Source organism: Photinus pyralis, unplaced genomic scaffold (genome assembly GCF_008802855.1).
Source record: "Photinus pyralis isolate 1611_PpyrPB1 unplaced genomic scaffold, Ppyr1.3 Ppyr1.4_LG1, whole genome shotgun sequence".
NCBI lineage: Eukaryota > Metazoa > Arthropoda > Insecta > Coleoptera > Lampyridae > Photinus > Photinus pyralis.
In genome coordinates, this window is record NW_022170249.1 from 43,281,161 (window position 1) to 43,301,582 (window position 20,422).

The 20,422-nt window shown below is 35.7% G+C and overlaps 1 protein-coding gene and 1 long non-coding RNA gene across 2 annotated transcripts; both read right to left on the bottom strand.

Moving 5' to 3' along the window:
- Window positions 1-435: 435 nt before the first annotated feature.
- Window positions 436-3,945, bottom strand: LOC116161491 (uncharacterized protein K02A2.6-like). Its single transcript, XM_031474852.1, has 2 exons — window positions 3,644-3,945; window positions 436-3,574 (listed from the first exon to the last, which is right to left on the bottom strand). The coding sequence occupies exons 1-2, from the start codon at window positions 3,943-3,945 to the stop codon at window positions 436-438; spliced, it is 3,441 nt and encodes a 1,146-aa protein (XP_031330712.1).
- A 12,879-nt stretch (window positions 3,946-16,824) lies between these two features.
- Window positions 16,825-20,422, bottom strand: LOC116166816. The gene is made up of 3 exons (XR_004144412.1): window positions 17,362-20,422; window positions 17,173-17,319; window positions 16,825-17,126 (listed from the first exon to the last, which is right to left on the bottom strand). It is a non-coding gene; the product is annotated as an uncharacterized LOC116166816 (long non-coding RNA).

A 20,422-nucleotide genomic window follows, 5' to 3' on the forward strand; every position in this document is an offset into this window, starting at 1 on the left:
TGGAAGAGCAGGTGGAAGATAACTCGTAGATTCTGGTGTCTTGCTTTCTTGAACGATTTCATTTTCCATTCCTGCTCTGCTGCGCTTTTTCAAATGATCGCCATGCATGTACCTTACTCGTCCTGACGCCAACACCAAGTAGGTGTATTCTCCCACGGCTTTCATAATTTTCCCAGGGATCCATTTTTTTTCTTTGACCTCGTATGCCCATATGTACTCTCCTTCCAGAAATAAATTTCGATTTATCCGCCGATTATTTTCATATTCTACTGTCCTTTCTCTGTAGTCCTCTTCAGATTTATTTTCCAGATTACTGGGTTTTAGCAGAGTAATTTTGGTTCTTGGTTTCTTTGCCATCATCATTTCAGCTGGTGTTCTCTTCGTTACAGAATTTGGAGTATTCCGATGATTAAATAAAAAATTATCCAATTTATGTTAGAGCGTTATGGTTTCTGTGCATTTTGAACTTTGGAATAATTGCTTTTGGAGGTTCCTTTTAGTGGTATGGACTTGTTTCTCAACCGCCCCATTGCTTGGTGGATGATATGGCGGGCTGTGTTTTAGTTGGATCCCATTTGATCTACAAAAAATTTCAAATTCCTTGCTATTAAATGGGGGACCATTATCGGTTATCAGAATTTCTGGTAATCCAAAACAAGAGAAAACAGTTCTAAATTTAGAAATTGTTTTCGCTGCATTAGTTCCCTGTGGCATCATAAATACCTCTAACCATCTTGTTTTGCTGTCGATAATTATCAGGAATTCGATGCCTTCAAATTTGAAAAAATCTGCATGAACTCTCTGCCAGTTGTTCGTCGCTAACGGCCATTGCAACATTTTTCCTTCTTGTCGATTATTGGCATATATTTGACATTCTTCGCAGTTTCTGATTTTCTCTTCAATATCCTGTGTTATTCCAGGCCACCAGATATCGCTTCTTGCTCGTAGCTTCATTCGCACGATTCCTGGATGTTGATCGTGTAATAACTCCAACACATGTTCACGTAAGGTTTTTGGAATAATCACCCTACATCCCCAACTGAGACAATCGTTGTCAATGGTGATTTCCATTCTTCTACTAAAATATGGTTTTAATGTTTCATTTGGACATTGTTGTGGCCATCCTTCCTTGACGTACTGCCGAACTTTTATCAGGTTTAAGTCTTTTCCAGTTTCGGACCTTACTACTTCAGCTGTAACGGGTTGCTCCTCCATGTTTGTGAATGATAAAACTTCTTGGACTCCCGAATTTAGTTTTAATGGTAGTCTACTAAATCCATCTGCATTTGCCACTTCTGATCCCTTTTTATAAATGATGTTGTATTCATATCCCGACAATATGATAGCCCATCTTTGTAATCGTGAATGTGACAGAGTTGGTATACTTTTCTTGTTGCCAAAAATTGTTTTTAGAGGTTCATGATCTGTGATCAATGTAAATTTGTGTCCAAATATAAATTTATGAAATTTTTTGATAGCGAATACTATACCCAGTGCCTCCTTCTCCACTTGAGAATAATTCTTCTCTGCTGCGCTTAATGTACAGGATGCGCACATAACAGGTTTTACTTCATTATTTACCTTTTGACTTAGAACGGCACCTAATCCATATGCGGATGCATCTGTGGTAATGATGATTTCGTTATCCGGGTTGTAATGAGTTAAGGTAAAACAATGCCCCAACAATTCTTTTGATTTATCAAAAGCTGTTTGACATTCATCATTCCAACAGAACACCACGTCTTTTCTTAACAATCCATAAAGTGGATGTAGAATAGTTGAAAGCATTGGGATAAATTTACTATAAAAATTTAATAATCCCACATATGACCTTAATTGCGTAACATCTCTTGGAACAGGTGCGTTTTTAATTTCTGTCACTTTAGATTGTAGTGGCTGAAGGCCTCCTTCGACTAATTTATATCCCAAGAATTCCACTTCTGGTTTAAAAAATATACTTTTGTCCTTATTTATTCTAATATTATGCTTTTCGAAACGAGATAATACTTCTTTGACTTTTGTGTAACACTCGGTAAAGTTACGTCCACTTATAATTACATCATCAATATAAATTCCTACCTTAAGACCTTCTAGGACCCTTTCCATGGTAGACTGAAAAATTGCAGGAGCACTTGAGACACCATATGGAAGTCTAGTGAATCTCATTAAGCCCATATGGGTGTTGATAGTTAAGAGCTCTTGACTTTGCTCTTCGACAGGTAATTGCAAATACGCCTCCGACAGATCTAGAATTGTGAAAACTTTACCATCCTTGATATTATGACAGATTTCATCCAAGGTAGGGAGAGGGTAGTAATCGGTTCTCAGGACAGGGTTAAGGGTTTTCTTAAAATCTACACATATTCGAATACCACCATTTTGTTTTGGAACACACACTATGGGACTAGCAATATCTGCGTGTGTTACCGGAATTAGAATACCATCTTTAATCATGGTCTTTAACTTACTTTCTATCAACTCTTTCATTTTGTATGGCACTGTATATGCTTTGTGATAAACCATACTCGCATCATCTTTTAGAACTAAACGAGCCTTGATACCAGTTATGCCATTGACTTTGTTTTCGGAAAAGACTTTGGGAAATTGCTTTTTTAAATCTGAGACAATATCGTTCCCCGTAATAGAACATATACTGGTGTCAAAGTTCCTTGAATAAGGACTAAAGGCACTTCGCCATGACGGTAATATTACATCAAGCCAATTCCGACCCATGAGCGGGAAGGAACTATTTTTCGTTTTAGATACAATCAACGACAACATATGACTTGGACCAGTAGCACTCAACGACACTCTTACATTCATTTGTCCTACACTCTTGATCTCGTTTCCCGACACATCTTGCATTTTAATGTCTGTACCTCTTATTCGCTCCGAGCTAAAATTACAACTAAAGTATTGTTGACAACAAATACTTACAGCTGCCCCTGTGTCTATTTCCATAACTATTGGATTATTATTTACATAGACTTTACATAGGACAGGTACCGACTTTTTGTTTGATACGTGACTGATTGCGAGACTGCGAACTGTATTCATTTCCGCCGTTAAGGAATGAACCCCTTGCAGGTCGCCGTTTTCTTCTCCTACAGCTGTAACTTGGTTTAATTCTAGCACGTCCACGCCCCCTTGATGTTCGGACTCCATCTCTTCGACTTGACTGACCCACCTGCTCTTCTTTGCACGGCATACTGTTGAGGTGTGCCCCTTCCTATGACATAGGAAGCAATCCCAATTAGCTGCCGGACACGTACTTGGGTTATGTTTTCGATTACAACGAAAGCATGGCTTGTAGTTTTCCTTTTTGCTGAACTTGAAGTTCTCACGATCACCTTGACTTTCGTGAGTTGGATAAACTTTTGACGTTTTGAACTGCTGTTTTTTCATAATTTTGTTGACATCAGCTGGTTGTAGACTTTTTGTTTGCTCAGATGCAGTTTCCATGGAGAGTGCTGTACTGCATGCTTTCTCGAACGTAAGGTCACTCTCCGACAACAATTTCGTTTGAATGTTCTCCTTTAATAACCCGCATACAAATCGGTCACGCAAAGCTTCACTTAAAAATGTTCCAAATTGTCAATCCCGTGCAAGTTTCTTCAACTTTCGGACCAATTCCCCCACAGACTCATTCACCCCCTGACTACACCGATAGAAACGAAACCTCTCTGCTATGACAATCTTTTTTGCACTAAAATGTGTAGTTAGCGCTTCCTTTAACTGACTGTAGCTTTTACTCTTGGGGTTATCTGGTGATACCAGGTCTTTTAAAATCGAGTATGTTTCCGTTCCTATTAAAGTTAGAAACAACGGAACCTTTTTATCTTCTTCGACTATATTACAGATAAATAGCAGATCCATTCTTTCTATGTATGCTTCGATATCCGAAGTTCCAGGTGCAAACGGTTCGATTGTACCAATAAGAGCCATTTTGTTTTAGGTTTCACGGTCACAAACGACGTTTTATGTTCACGCTTCAGGTTCAAAGCCTCGTCGCCAGATATGTTGTGTCATATAAGGGATCGATCGGTTACATTAACAACTGCAGGAATTTATTACAATGGACTTTAATAATAAATGCATACAGCAATTATGATTATTATTATAAGAGTCATTTTCTACACATGACAATAGACAACGACATTACACTTAAGACTCGCACGAAGTTATCAACTGTTCTCGTTGACAGTCACCAGTACCAACCCCATATTTAACTAACACTACAAGAATCATGAGATAGAAGAGTAGGAGAAAATTCACAACCAGTCGATGAAGAAGACGCACTGGAAGAGAAAGCAATCTAACGAAACACAAAGATATGAAGCAGCACGATCGCCAAAATGCAAAAGAACCAATCCTTCGGATGAATTGGTGAAGATATTAAAGAGTAATGCAGCTTTTCAAAAACAAAAATACGAAGCGATACGAGATGCATCTGCTGAGAGACTAACCACTACGGAGAACATACAAGACACTGGCATTTTATTTTTGAGCATGTCGAAAATCACAAAAAAGCTTCCATCCAATGAGTAAGCACTAATTAAAATTGGCGTAAGAAAAAAGTGATTGAATCTGAACTATAACTACTGCACAGCCAAGACCGCCGTTTTTCCACCCGACCAACATCATCTTCTTCAACTCGCCACCTTCCATTGCACGTGATTCAATCACCTAATGACTCATCTTCTTCCACTTTTTCTCCGTCAAGCAATACGGATGAAGAACATCTACCCACACTACTAAAGTTGCCTAATATCCAAGATAAGACATGTATCAACATTAAAATATAAATTTCTGTTCCAAAATAGGACGATTTAACCCAACTTACCTCTATCCAAAAGTGCTTCGGTAAGGCGCTATCTACCGTAAACCATCACAGATAGCGATATTCATCAAGAGATAAAAAATGCTTGCAAGTAAACTGTCTCTCAGTGTCCAAAAATTCAGAACTGTCAAAATGTAGTTAAAAAGTTTTAGACCTCTTCAGATGTGGATGGTCAATATTTTACCACCTACATAGCAACTACAATCAAAACGGTGATATCACAAAGACCCTTTTTACATTAGACATTCACATCCCGAATTTCATTTTAATCGGCAAAACCATTTTCCGATAAAATAAAAATAACGATTTGTTTTTTAATCTTTAGCGGTAGATAGCGCCTTACCGAAGCACTTTTGGATAGAGGTACCCCTGGTAGCACGTTGTACAGACCTTTTAGGGACACCCTGTACAATTGTATAGTAAATTAGTAACCATTAAGTAGAGACTTAAATTGAAATTGACAAAAAAAAACAATCAGACCTTTTATTTGCATTGCAATAAATGCTTTACATTTCACCACCTACATAAAGTAGTTAATTTGGGAACATGGCAAATAAGAATACTCGAGTTTGGATATGGTACTGTAGGTATTGTCAAGTGCATAGACGACCACCTGGAATTTACCGGGAATGTAACATTTCTTTGTAAAACGTTATGCTAAAAGTTTCGATTTAAATGTGAGCGACCTGAATTGTGTTGTGAGTTGTATGGTGCTCCGTACCTATTCCTTCGTTAGAGCTTGGAATATAATTATATTCAAAGGTTAGGGTTAGGAACAGGAACAATTTTAATCAGTCGTTGTGATGTAGAAGTGTATTTTACACTGCTAACCAAGTTTGTATTCTGACAGTGTCTTTTGAGCGTCACACACTTTCATTTAGTACGAATTAACAGAGTAAGCATTTACCTAGGCATTTACTCTGCTATGCATTGATTGTGAAAATTTGTGATCCATATCCGTTTTATTCAATCAACCCAATTCTCCCTGAAAAGAATTTTCTTTTTACTTCAAGGAAGACCAACATCGCCTACCGTAAATGCCGAAACGAATAAAAAGAGTCATTATTGACGGAGTGGTTTTAAAAATTTACTGTAGCTGTTAGTTTGAGACAAACTCAATTATCACAAGCAGTGTAGACTGTTTATTCCGATCTAAGTGACATTATTTTCCGTTCTATTTACCATCCTGTGCTCAAGGACAGAACAGCTTAATTGTAAAGATAAAGCCCGACTACTCCATAAGTAAACATATTGAAGTAAAAAGTTTACTCTGTGCATTACTAACAATAAAACGCAGTTCAGCAATGGAAAGCTTCTGATAAACAGAGCAAGTTCATTGAATACAGGGTTAATTAACCTACAGATCTGGTTTAAACTGGATTGAAATCATTAAAACCGTTCTCTCTCTTTCTCACACTAGATAAGGAAAATTCTTATCAATTAATCTAAACGTATCATCTCTTGATAAAACGCAAAAACAGATTACATTGATGAAAGTGTTCACAGGAAACCACTTGACGAAAAAATAAAGGTATCATAAGTGGAATTGGCACAAATGGATTTCATCGCATAGCAATTGATGGAAATTGGGAAGATCTAGAATCGAGATGAGAACTGAATTTGGACAACACATTGCTTCAGCTCTGTACTCCTTCTGACAAATTGCACAACTATGGATAACAAAGCAACTGGAAACAGGAAAAACTTGCATTCGGATTTCTCATATTCTGAAGCTAAATCAATTGATACAGTTTCTCTTGAAAAAAGGAAACTTTATTTGAATAGTCCAATTTTACTGCTAGTAACTGCAAGTCACATATCGTACAGACATTTTTCATTTTGCGTAATTTTTTCCAATAAACCACAGCAATGCATTTTTTTCAAGCTTGAATGCCCAATATTTTCCATTATAGGAATGATGAAACTTTTTCGTATACCATTAAAAAATAATTTTAAACTCGTAAAACGCGTTACATTATATTTATATAGCCATCAAATAAAGACAACGAACACAAACCAGAAATTTGTGTTAGTAAATCAACTTGGTATTTTTTTATTTAATTAGTTAATTGTTTGCTGTTGAAATCGGATGTGTGATTAAAAATGTAAACAAGCCGATTGGAAATTGTGGCTTGATTTAATATATGATAAAACATAATGAAAATGAAATATAATTGCCACAACTGTTTAGGTTAAGGTTATTATCAAACTGTAGAGGAAACATAGGTTTTCCCCGAATTTTTTAATCATCTAACGGAAAGTGCTTACAAAATTGCTAAGCTAATTTTTCCACTTCGATGATTATTAACTTCGGGGTGTGGATGGATTAATAAGGAAAAGGGAAAAAAGAATATTATTTCATTTTATTCCATGTTTACTTATGTGTCCCGCTCAAATATACAGACAATCAATTCTTACACTTGTCCAACCATCCCTCGCAAATCTAGAAATTTATTAGTAAGGAACTGATGCTACCTAAATAAAGCTTACACAGCATGTAATACTTGATCTTTAATGCAGGTGCACAATAAATAGTAAATGTTTAAAATGCGTTGGCACCATTGAATATAAAATATTACATTTAAAGGTTGATTGAAACACACCAGAGGTTGTAATACCATGTTCCACATAATTCAAAAATGGATAAATCCTTAGTACACTTTTGAGGTAAGTGGTTACTTTGAATTTGTGTAACAGGAATTTGCTTGCAATGAAAATATGTATGGCACTTACAATTTGAAATTTAAAAATGTCTTTACCTAAAATCACACAAGCCAGTGGCGGATAACCCTTAGGAGACCCTAAGCATAATGCAATTTTGAGGCATAATAAAAATTCAAAATTCTTAAACATTTTCAAACCAATGTGAAATGTATTTTTGATTATGCTATGACCACACATATATTGGGCGTTTTATCAGGTCTGAAAAACTTGATGTCAACCGATTCACTTCATAACCGAGATCTTACCTTATAAAGGATAAAGGATAAGGTAATCCTTCCTACTTAAAAACTCCAACACTTTTAAATCAATGTTGATTTGATGTAAAATAAGGTAATCATTTAAAAATCGACTAAAATTAGACGTTTTACGAATCTTATTGGTACAAAAGTAACGGACGATCAAAAAAGGATTGACGTCGAGTCGCCTTTGGAAGTTCATGTTAAATATGATTTCCCATTTCAACAAATTCCAAAGATGACTCGACAGTAGGTAACTCTATTTGATCGCATAATACATTGGGAAAGTTCAATTTTTTAAGAACAAGAATAATTGAACGTTGCAAACAGTTTGTCATTTTTTATTTGAACTTTTAGTATTCGCGAAAATCTGCTGTCTATAAACGGCTGAAGAAAATGAAAAAAGAAGTGACTGTGCGGTGATCCGCTTCTATAGTACAAGCCCCCAAAACCAACCATAGAATAGAAGAAAAGTATTCCTACCCGACTATACCTGATGGAGCAAGCGTAATTCGCGAGTGAGTCCAAAAAAATATTTGAGTAATTTCAGTTTTAATCAACCGATACAACAGAATATCGAGGGATCCTCAGTATTAGCATCATTTTTTTAACGACCATTTATGTAAACCTTGCATGATGCATATACAAAAATGCAAATTCAATGGTACTACGTACCGGAAACGATTAGCTAGCCAGTGGCAATGTGTTTATACACATATTTTTCTGCACCAAATTGAAGTTTGGCCGGATTATTTTTCAATGTAATGTAATATTATGTAATGTAATGTAAAACGCTAAACGGGTTTATTAGTATTCAAGTAGAAGTAGATATATCTTTTGGGTTGTTAGTGAATATCTTTATATCTTATATACACGTAAACCTTTATAAAGAAATAATTACAATGCATAAGAATTTTCAACAAAACCTGTACCTTCCAAAATATAAATTTAAGCAAATCCTAAAGCAATTCCCTTAGATAAATCAATTTAAACAAACCTTATTAACAAAGAAAAATCATTCGAAGGAATGTAATTACCGGACTATAATACATGGGTGTAACAACATAAAGACAATAAAATATGCAGGCAAGATGACAGTACTTGCAGAAACAGAGAAGGAACTACTGGGCACTGGCTATAGCTATGGTAAATTAGACAGGAAGAGGGAAGGATGAGGATGTTTTGGACGAGGAAAGAAGTTTTTTAAAATCAATGCAGAGACGGAAAGGAGGCGAGACCGGATCAATGGGGGAAGAGAAAGACCAAACACTGCACTAACAACAAATGTAATGGGAAGGCAAAGTTACCACCAGATGAAGCAGGAGGCCCAGTCTGCCGGCATAAAACAGGGATGAAGCTTGCAAGTTGGTACGATTCCTCTTGATGTAATTTGCCTGTCAGACCAACTCGCTGGAAACGGATTCCTGAAGTATGGAATCGAACCCACGGTTAGTTGTGTTTTTTTTTAAACGACAGTCGACCATTTTTGTTCTGGATGAAGACTCATGAGTGAGTCACCAAAGTACCAAACGCCATATAAAATCGGCTGTAAAGTAAAACCTAAGTGAACACTTGAAGTATTGAAACCGGAACAGATATTTTCCCCCTCGACCCTTCTGTCAGAGATCGAGTAAAACTTTTATACTATTCGTCTAATTCGATGAATGTACCGATCAAACGCAACTGTGGTAAAATGTACAATTTGGAAGTTTTTTTATTGTCTACGGGTCCAATCCATATTATTTATTTAGGAGCGTAGCAAGTTTTGCTCTATTGTCGACTGTAATCGCAGTTGCCAAGTGGGTGTTATGAATTCAAAGTAGGCACTTTTGCGGTACAAATAGGCATCAAAGGTACTCATAAAATTACACAAACAATTTAAGTATATAAAAAACAATTCAAAGACAATTGCCACACAGACCAGCGTCATTTATCGTGTAGTCGATGATCTTGGCCCTCCAGTTTTTAATCATTCATCCACTTGAATACCTTTATATCAAATGGAAACGGCCTTTTGATCTGTACTACATACAGAGCCTACAATCTCTAAGTGGTTTTTTAAGTGATACAGCCTCAGAAATTAATGCGAGGATTAGTATTCATAATGACTGGACAGTGTGAACAATTGGGAGAAGGAAAACTGCCGGGAAGATTTTTTTAAAATTCAATATCTTCTTAGTAGGGAACTTCACCTCTACGAAGCTAAAAAAAAACAAAAAAATATCACATCCAATCATTAGGAATGATTGTCACATCAATTGCTTTGACTGTAACATTTACACAATTTACTCATCTGATCGGTGCCCTCTTTTAAACCTAACGGAAGGTTAGTTTCCATGGAAACAAATGTATCCACATTAGAAATCAAGCATCAGTGAACTGAACATTGTACATAGTGAAACTGGCTCTAAAAACAAACAAATATTCATTACTCCCTTTGAATGTTGTGTATTACACAACTTTTTATCATATTACCAAGTGATAAAGTGCAAAATCACAATTTTTATTGTTATTACTACGATCTGATTAAGTACTATAAATGGAAACGAATGAAAAAGGCCATTTCAAAATAAGGACATCCCTTATCTTATCGTAAGGGAAAAAGAAAGATCGTATCGCAACACCCTATTTGTCATTTTAATCGAGACGAGTAAATCACATGATTAATCAAAACTGGGGAGGAATAACTGTCCATCAGTCTACTGCTCGATACTTGCAAGAATCTACTGCAGAGGAAATGGCATTTTAATGTTGATTCAATCGATAACATTTTGGATGTAAAAAACCAATCTAAATGCCAAATTAAACCTCAATTACCTGACTAATTATGATAACTAGGACAAAAATAAAACGGTTCAGTCAGTAGATAAGATAACCAATTCTAATAAATCAATAACATGATAACTGCTAATATCCATATGTAAGTAGGTGTGCCATATATTACACAGTCAAGTATTAAAATGTAATTTCGTAATTATTATCAAAAGGCACGACCGGATCATCGTTTCGAATTCAAGCTGTTTTGGAAGGGTAACGTGTAAATCATGCATGCTGCCTGTGGAACAGTCGTGAAGTTCACTGTTCATATTGTGCTTTGTGCTTGACCGAAGAAAATCATTGTTGCCTTTTTGATCGTCGTGGATCGCAGATATTTTGTGTACAAGCGAAACATTCTGCGATTTTTTCGTAATAGTTGGAGCGTTGACTTCTCCACAACAACGTCAATGTCACGGATAATTTTGTTTGTATAATACAAAATAATTTACGTTCTGCTACTTGTTTTGTTCGGGAAGCCGTCATGTTATTTCCATAAAAACTGCGTTTTCTGTTTTGATGTGATTTTACGTCTGCAAAGTTTGAAAATAAATTCCGTTGCATTACTTGGGAAATATTCCATTAACCCTGCGGAATGTACTTCACTTTATAGAATTTGAGTGGCAATAAAGTTAGCCTTCGTGAATGTCAAAGAACCTTGAGTACATTCACAGTTCTGTTGGAATTCATTTGACAACTTTTTTATTTCATTTTACTTATTGTTTAAAGGTAAAAACTATTCATTTTACATTTTTCCTTCTGACTCTAACTTGGATGTTCTTGTTGTCACTTATGACAAGTTAGTTCATTCATATTTATTTTGCTTAGCTTTAACAATGTTTGCAGCAATACAGATTGAAGAACTGCTATAGATTGTGATGATACCATTGTCGTCTATAATGATTACATGTGCCTTAAAAATTGCAATTGTTATACAGGGTGATTTATATCAAAGTTTAAATACAACTCCCTGTATATTATTACATATTTCGATTTCTTGGTGAATTTTCATGTGACTACTTTCGGCAGTAGTATTACATATGATATCTAAAATGAGTCGTTCAGTCGCAGTTCGTCATTTAAAAAAAAAGTAGATGTCTAGTAAAAATTGAATATCCCAGTCATCATAAAACTTAGAAGACCGTGGCTCTGGAATGAAATGTATTATGCGATCAAAAATGAGTTGCTGTCGAGTCACGGAGTCACCTTTAGAATTTTTGTTTACATGGGAAATCGTACTTATCTTGAACTTCCAAGGGCGACTCGACAGCATCTAATTTTTTTGCCCTTGTTGGTGAAAAATAAATGTTTGTTTTGATCCCTTCTACCACCCAATAGCGAATGTTAAACTGGAATAATCTTCATAAAATGTTCTCGCAATCTTCTTATAATTCTTTTTATGATCCTCTTAGTACTTACTTTCAAAATCTCTATAGAATCGTTACAAACTCTAGAGTCTTAAAACTCTTAGAATCCTCTTACAATCCTCTTAGAATCTCTACAGGATCTTGAAAATTAAAAGCCATTTTAATAATCTTAATACATGCGTCTTTCTTCATTCATGGTCACAGCCGAACTAAATAGAATGGGGCTAGACTACTTCAGTAGCATATTATCTTGACATGGCGTAAAAGACTTAAGAAATACAGATGCGTAACAGAATGATTTATCATCAGATTGGGTCATGAAAACAATTTACACTTCGTTTGTATGTCAACTGATATACATTCACAGATTGAAATATATTAAATATGCATCAAAATTCGCATTTATATGAGGCATTAACTTTCCGCACCTGCCAAAACTTTGAACGGAAAAATGTTTCAATAAACTGCCCAATTATTGTCTACATGGAAGTTTCAATAATCAATAATATCCAATCATTGCCAAACGAAGTGCCGATAGCAATACAGATCGTGTCTATGTGTTCAGACGATTCTAGATAGCGTTTTTGACTTTATTAGAGTGGAAATGGTTCAAATGAGATGATAGTCGCGGTCTAAGTCACAATTGTTCTGGAAAGCACTACTGCCATGGTTACAAGGTCTCGTGTAGACGATAATTATTTACCGGCGTCCTAGTGATACACGACCAATAGTATATTATAATCAATGGCGCCACCGGAATCCGCATAAACAATTCCATGTATGAAGTTTGTTTTTTATTCCATTGAAAACGCGAATGCGTCAAAACAGATAGTGAGGTTCGACCAAAATAAATATTCAATTCGACATATCCATTACCGCCTATAGTGAATACGCACATAACACCAAATATTAGCTAAAATATGTAATTGAAAACGAAATTACTGATATCTAACAGTGGGTGCCAAACTTGATAGTGAATTGTAGAGAAGCGTGGAGTGCGTCAATAGTTTGACGTTGTAACCCTTTCATCAGCGTCTCCATCACTTTCCAACGTAGGCCAAACGAATCCGTATCATAACGGCGACACGCCACTCCCCCACGTTGCTATCAGAACGCGTTTTATTATTGATATCCGTCCTAGTCCAAGGTTACCATATCAGTATACGAAGCGTTAATTAAAAAAATAATTGAAATGACTATTGAATCGTAACATGACAATTTCATTGAATGAATTGCGTAAGTAAAACTAACTGATCATTCATATCGGGCATTCCTACAAAGTTCAGTGGAATATAGACCAGGATCCAAGCGACTATCTTCGGTCCAAGAAATTTAATAATGACCGTAAAAAAGATTCTCCACGTATGGAAGGACATCCACAGGATTATTAATTTTCTAACTACACGAGCGCCTTTCAACAAAGAAATCATGGAACAATCGCCTTCAACCGTCGAATTTTCGCAGTTTAAAAAATTACAAAAAGTAGCATCAAGTACCATTACGTGGAACAAATCAGTAAACGCCCTTGGTTTTTTATTCATTCATTGTTTACTGTCATCCCACGTTTACCATAGTAGTGATAGTGATCAGGAATGAACAATTGTTACCTAGTGTGAATCACGTCATGGGTGCTAGTAATTTGCAACTAAATCAAAGCAAAGTTTTACGTTCCTGCATAGAATTTACCCACTCAATAGTAAAAAAATTGGCTTGTACTGCTTTTACAAAGAAGTTGCATGAGTAAGGAAAACAGTAGTAATTTGCGTCAGCAATGTTTAAAAGCATCATAAATCTACCTCCACAATGAGCGTACTTTCTTAATTACTATTTTGCACATTTAGCAACCCACATTAGCATGTTTTGCTACATTCATTATTAATTACAAAGTTAACGAGACAATCCTTTATGTGTTCCTAATATAAGCAAACATCTCCATTATGAATCATAGATGTTTATTTTCAGTATATTTGGATTATTGTCCACAACTTATTCTTGTGCAGATAAAGTGCATTTTTTAAATCCGAAATAGCTTAGTAAATAGACGAACAGACACACAGGAAAAACGCAAACAATAGCTAATTTCGAGCATGTTTCTTAAAAGTATAGGTATATTATATCAAATTAACAATCTTTTAGTTGCCTTTAGAACGTCTAACAGGCCTATAAAATAATCTTTTGATACATATGTAATTTTAAAAAGACCCTTTACGAGATTTCTTTGTGTTAAGTGAAGAATCCTTAAAAATCTCTAAGGCCGAGCGCTCACCAAAACAATATGATAGTGATACCTGACAGTAACATGATGTCATTTGTAAGTTACACAAAGGCTAGCTTATCAGTCAGCGCACACCGACATGCTATAACTTGCAAATGACACGTGACAATCATATCACCGTCATCAACGTACACAAAAGTGCAGCATGCTCCACTTTTGTTGCGTGTCACTTGTGTAGGTATTATTACTGCTGTTCTGAATACTTCTTTGCTACTTTTGCCATTTTTCCGTTGTAATTACAAATAAATAATATAAAATGAAAGACAATCCAGAATTTAATACGAAATTTGTATCTCTCGTTGAAAAGTTTCCGTGTTTATATGACTATATACTTGTGCAGACTACAGCAAGAGAAATGTGGGGGATAATTCGTGAAGCATCTTCATCACCAGAAGAAGACGACGACGACATTCTTCTTCAGACACAAGTTATACAATAAAATTACTTTGGTTGGCGTTGAGTAATAAGAATGTTGCATTACTATCATTACACAATCATGTTGCTGTCAGATCACTTTTCGTGTCATTTCGGTGAGCGCTTTTACTAATACCGTCCAAGAGTCACCTATCTATAACATCCTTCTAAATATTTGTTGAGTCATTGAGGTGCTTGTCTCAAAAAGCATCTTAGAGCTTTCATGAGTCTCTAGAAGTCGTTTAAATCTTAGGTACTAAGTGCTTAAGCGGCACAAACCACAAGGGGTTTTCAGAAGGGGTTGACATTCTCTCCTCTTTTGCATAACCGACCCTTTAACTGAGGTCCCTAAAGATTTGTTGTCTCTAAGAATGCATTAGACCTTCAATGGGCCTTAAAAATTTCTAAGAACTTTTAAGAATTTAAAATTGAATTGAAAAATTCTCTGCAACGAATTTGAGGTATGGTATGTATGTATGTATTTATTCTCATATAGCTACAAAGAGCAGCTAACGTGCCTAGCCAAATATAGATTTTTACATGCTGGTTTTATAAACCATGAATTTTTCGTCTTTAAGAAAATAAATGCGGATTAATTTTCTTATCCTACAAAACGCTAACACAGAACTCGTCGAACTCGTGTCGATAAAGTTTCCCTTTTCACCTTTAACGTGTCACGGTCGACTTCGATTTCTCGAAATTCTACTCCTGTACCGATAAATTGCAATTGAAGTCATGGAGTCTAGCAGTCACCCGCCTAGGATACTTATAGCTTCGCCACTGAAAATAGTGACTACTGAGCCCCACCACCACGACAAGGTGTATCCCATGGTGAGGAAATTGGGGGTATAGTTCAGGAATTCGAATTTACCTGCATATCGCTCAGGAAAGAGAGAATCTTCGTAAGCGAAATTGATGCCCACAATTGGGGCGGACTTTCTTATCAGATCGTCATCCAGAAGAGAAAACTTGTCTGTACCGTAGCAGAAGAGCCATACGAGATACAGAGTTTTAATTTTGGGCCTTAATTTCTTTTCTGCATACCACGAATGGAAAAAAATTATACAAATGACAATATGCCTAATTTGTTTTTTTTTTCTTTTGTTTTTGGACGTAGGCATACTGTGATCATCTTGATACCTATTGAGTTAGGAGAAAAGTTAATTTAAAGTGGAATCATACAAAATACCTGGTGTTTTAGGTTTAGGCTCGTGTAATAAATACGCAGTACTGCCCAACCCTACACACACGACGCTAAGGGATGAAGAAACTGGATAAACAAGTCAGCCTTGAACATTCACACGTGTGCAATTCTTTCATCCACCAGCATCGCAGCAACGAATTCCTACACGTGAGATAAATCGCACTTTCTGTTATCGTGCATAAGCAAATTTGTTGAAAAGACTGTTATCATTATAACCTCATTTTAAACGTATTTTTTTTGTTGGTCCTCGCTGATAACAGCAACACTGTTAACGTTTATCTTAATTAAGCGGAGCGTGTGAGGGATTCGTGAGCAGAACACGCGCCACAAAAAGTAAGTAGCAACGCGGACGTTAATGAAAAAATTGGTAGAGGTAGACGGATAAAAGTGAGAGTATGAGTATTATCTTATTACTTAACGCATATTATGTGGAATTACCGCACCGAAACCGCGCAGAGAATCCGGATTTTGAGAACTTTCTAATTTTACTATCATATCCTGTTGTGTCTGTGCTATCTTCGTTTACGCATTACGGATATGATTTATCTGTGTTTAATAATATCAGCTGAAATTTCCACGGCCGCGTATGTTGCATCAATCATAACACAACTCTCAACAGTCAACAATAGTGTACCAGAGTTGAGTGAATATTTAATTACTCAATGGTACCAGTTTAATTATTTTTAGGGTCAACCGGATTTATTGCATAAACTAACGACTTTTCTTGACGTACTTACCCAATTTCTTCTTTGATTGGTTTGATTCGGGGAAGTATCTATTGGTGGTCTTGAGTTTTAATTTTTAGATGACGAAGAGATAAAAGATCAAAATATATTGTTCAGTACAGGTTGACTTGAACCAGAAATGTTCCGTAATCTTATTTATTTATAATAGCATTGAATAAGATTCTTTATTCAATGATACTAGTAAATAGTAGCCCATTAACAACTAAAATTGGATGATCTCAAATCGAACAATATTGCTGTGGTTACTTACAAATTTCAACATTTAGTTCGTAATATTCATAAAACATAAATCAACATGGGAACAGCAGTGCAGACAAAATGTTCTGATTGGAAGGCGCTATTATGGCCAGTACCTCCATCCGTCAATAATAATAACACAAGATGTTGTCTTCCCCAATCAAATTTATATTTCTGCTGTAGTATTTACATATGTTGCAGAATAAGTTGTTATAGTAGCTGACATATGTTTCGGTCTGGTTAACAGCAGGCCATTATCAAACCAAAAACTACAAGAATATTACAATTATGAGGTTTTTTATATTAAAATGTTACTTATTAAAATAAAACATCGACGACTTAAACAACACTGGGTGGATGGGAATCAATTCGAATAGGAAATCGACCATGAGACACAAGGTGCACTGCGGTGGCGAACCAATATTTCCTTCGTTCAGGCACATCACGATTGATGTCTGCAAACTGTGCAAAAGTGCTGAACAGTATTTTCAGTTTATTTTTTACCCTTCTCATGGTAGTCGGCTAGCATCAGTATGCCCTTTGCATATCAGCACTTTTCCGGCCTTGTTCGTAGCTGGTTCGCTTCTCTTAGTACATTGCTTTAGTCGTTTCGGGAGTGTAGTGGGTGATTCCAGGTTTGGCCTATCTCTATAGTAATAAAATAACGCATAAAGTTCATTCGCAACAGGATCAAGTCCTCCTCGGACTTCCGCATTCGAACACATTATCCAAGTCGAAGTAGTAGCTTAGCTAGTAGTAGGGCCCCTTCGCTGCACCATGCTCGAAATGATTTCCTCCCTGGACTTTACACATTCGAGCATTAAGTGTTGGTTCAATTTCCAGAAGTTAAATAGGTAAATTAAGGTATCTAGCAGGGCATCTACTACTTTCAGTAGTCCTTTTAGGTGGACAGATTTTTGTTGAGAAAAAATTACACTGTACGATTACTAAATTAAATATTTGTTATCCTTGAGTCTAAAGCTATGTCAATACGACTTAGTCTCCAAAAATGTACCAATTTCCGAGACGGAAAACTCGGTACGAGGAAGCGAAAAAACGACCCACAGAAATATTTACGTCATCCGTGTATACATCGCTGCAAACACTGTGGGTAAACATTACTTAGGACTAAGCACTTATTTTTCCTAAAAAGTAAATAATTGATATAACACGCAAATGTTTACGTGGAAATCATGGTGTAGTAAACAAACAGATAAAGTTAGCAAAGGTTTCTCAGAACAAAACAATAACAAAAAAGTTCAACCTGGACTACAGTCAACATACGTGAATGAGATTAAAAGTTCGCCCTGGATAGGGTCTAAAGAATAAACGATATTTTAAGCACAGTAGGTGTGTTCAATTTAGTTAAAAACAACTTTGTTTTTTAAAGGCTAAGGAAATGTACCAACAAACGTGTAGGTATAAACAATACTAATGTCAAAAAATACCCAAACACAAAAAGTAACAAAATATTGACGAATGTTGCCTCCATCTGTAAATAACGTGGTCCTTACTATTGATTTCTATTTGATTTACAAAGACGTTCACGAATTAGAGTTGGTAGACCACCTTTTTTGACTTACATAACTTCCCCAAAATTTTACAACGCATCGTTAGTTCTACTGCTGCAGAATATGTACGGATGCGTAAGGAAAGTAAATACAAACATGTACGTTTCTTAGAAATCTAAAATTATGCATTTCTGGCAAGTATTTGAACCTCACGATTGTGAGTGGATTTATTCTTCATGGTGCTCTAATAAAATGTCTCAACGAAAGGAATTAATTTCAGCCAACCAGCGCCATTATCTTCGATCCGATCCCTTATCGAGATCGGTTATAATTTGTCGTATCTAGAGAACGTAGTGTCGAAGGAGAGCACTTACAGACGATAAATGCAATATTTCGGAGAATTTGCCTAAGGATTTGATTCTTCTTGCATTATATAGTGTAGATTTTGAATGTAATAATAATATATTTGCTTGTTATTATACAAAGTGTACTTAAAATTGTCAAAATGATATATAAATATAAAAGTTATGTAAAGTAAAAAAAAAACATGAACACTATATGAAATGACAAACTACATAAAATACTTTAAACAGAGTTATCACACCTTAGCACAGATGGCACTATTTAAGAATTCTTCATAGTGGTAGAACGGATTGTGATGTGTGCCAGACGGCCTTTAAATGTTTATGTATAAAGAGCTCTAGCTTTGGTACCTAATAATTTTCCTAAGCTGTAGGTCTAGGTAATGGTTTAAAAAAATACGCACTCCACCACTGGAAACTAAAACGCACGTGTTCTCTGTCTTTTAATGGATGAAACCTTATGCAAAAGCAAAATTTACGTGTGCGATTTTTTACTTCAAAATTAATAAAAGGGCGTATCAACGAAAACTTTTATTTCGATTATTTAATATTTCACATATATTGAAAAATGTAACTCCATGACTGTTTGGGTATATTAAAATGAAGCAAAACAACAATAAAAACAAAACTTTCGAATGAAAGACAAATTGGCTTATTTATCACCGTGTTACTTCTATTTATTTGAAAATATTAAGCTCTGGTAAAATGTGGCGTGGAAGTTTTCGCCACCTGAAGCAGCTGCTGAAAAATTCGGAGTAGGTGCTAGTTTCTGAAGTATCCGATTTTATTTGTAGAGATATTTTTTTGAAATTTTAAATGGAGATTCTCCTAGTAAAGGCAAATATATTGCGATCATGTGTGCGCAGGCGTAGACTGCGCAATGGCAAATTTCTTATTTATAAGAATACATACATATGTCCATTGTGCGCATAAATAGTACATTATATTCATGGAAAATGCGCTAAAGTTACTCACCTTACGGCGAAAACCTTTTTTTTTTCATTTTTTGCTTTTTATTCATTTGATTGAAGACACTTACTGACATGAAATTGACTGATTGCACCACCAAAAGGCGATGGGCGATGGGGTCGTCATATCCCGACGCCGAATAATTTCTATTATAAACTTTTTTAACATTATTGTTCACGTTATTCTCCTTTATCTCCGCACTATAAGTACCACTGAATTCTTTAAATTTGGTATAAGTCTGGGGAGAACAACCTTACAGTAAAGAATATTCATTAGCATTACCAACCACTCATTAATTAACTCTTTTCCTAACCTTTCGTTGAATTTCCCTTTTTTCTTTGTTTCCATTTTTTTCTATAATCTGCTCCTTCCAGTTCTTTCCCCTTCGCTCTGTTTAATATTTATCTGTTTTGCTTTTCTTCGTTTTACTAATACTCCCTCGAATACTCCCGCATTAAATGATCTTTCTCCTCTTAATCTTTACACAGCATACATTTTCTGATTTTCTTTCTTCACCTTCTCTTCATTTTCCATTTCCCCTCTCCTCATATCCACAACTGAGCCTCGCAGCTATTTTTATATTCTCCCATCTTTTAATTTCGGCACCCACTCTGCTATCAGCTTCTTGTATCTTTTGTTCCCTCGTGTATTCCAAATTTTCTCCCTCTGTTGTTAAAATTGTAACCCTTGGTTCCTCGGTTCTTGTTTTATTATTTATTTACT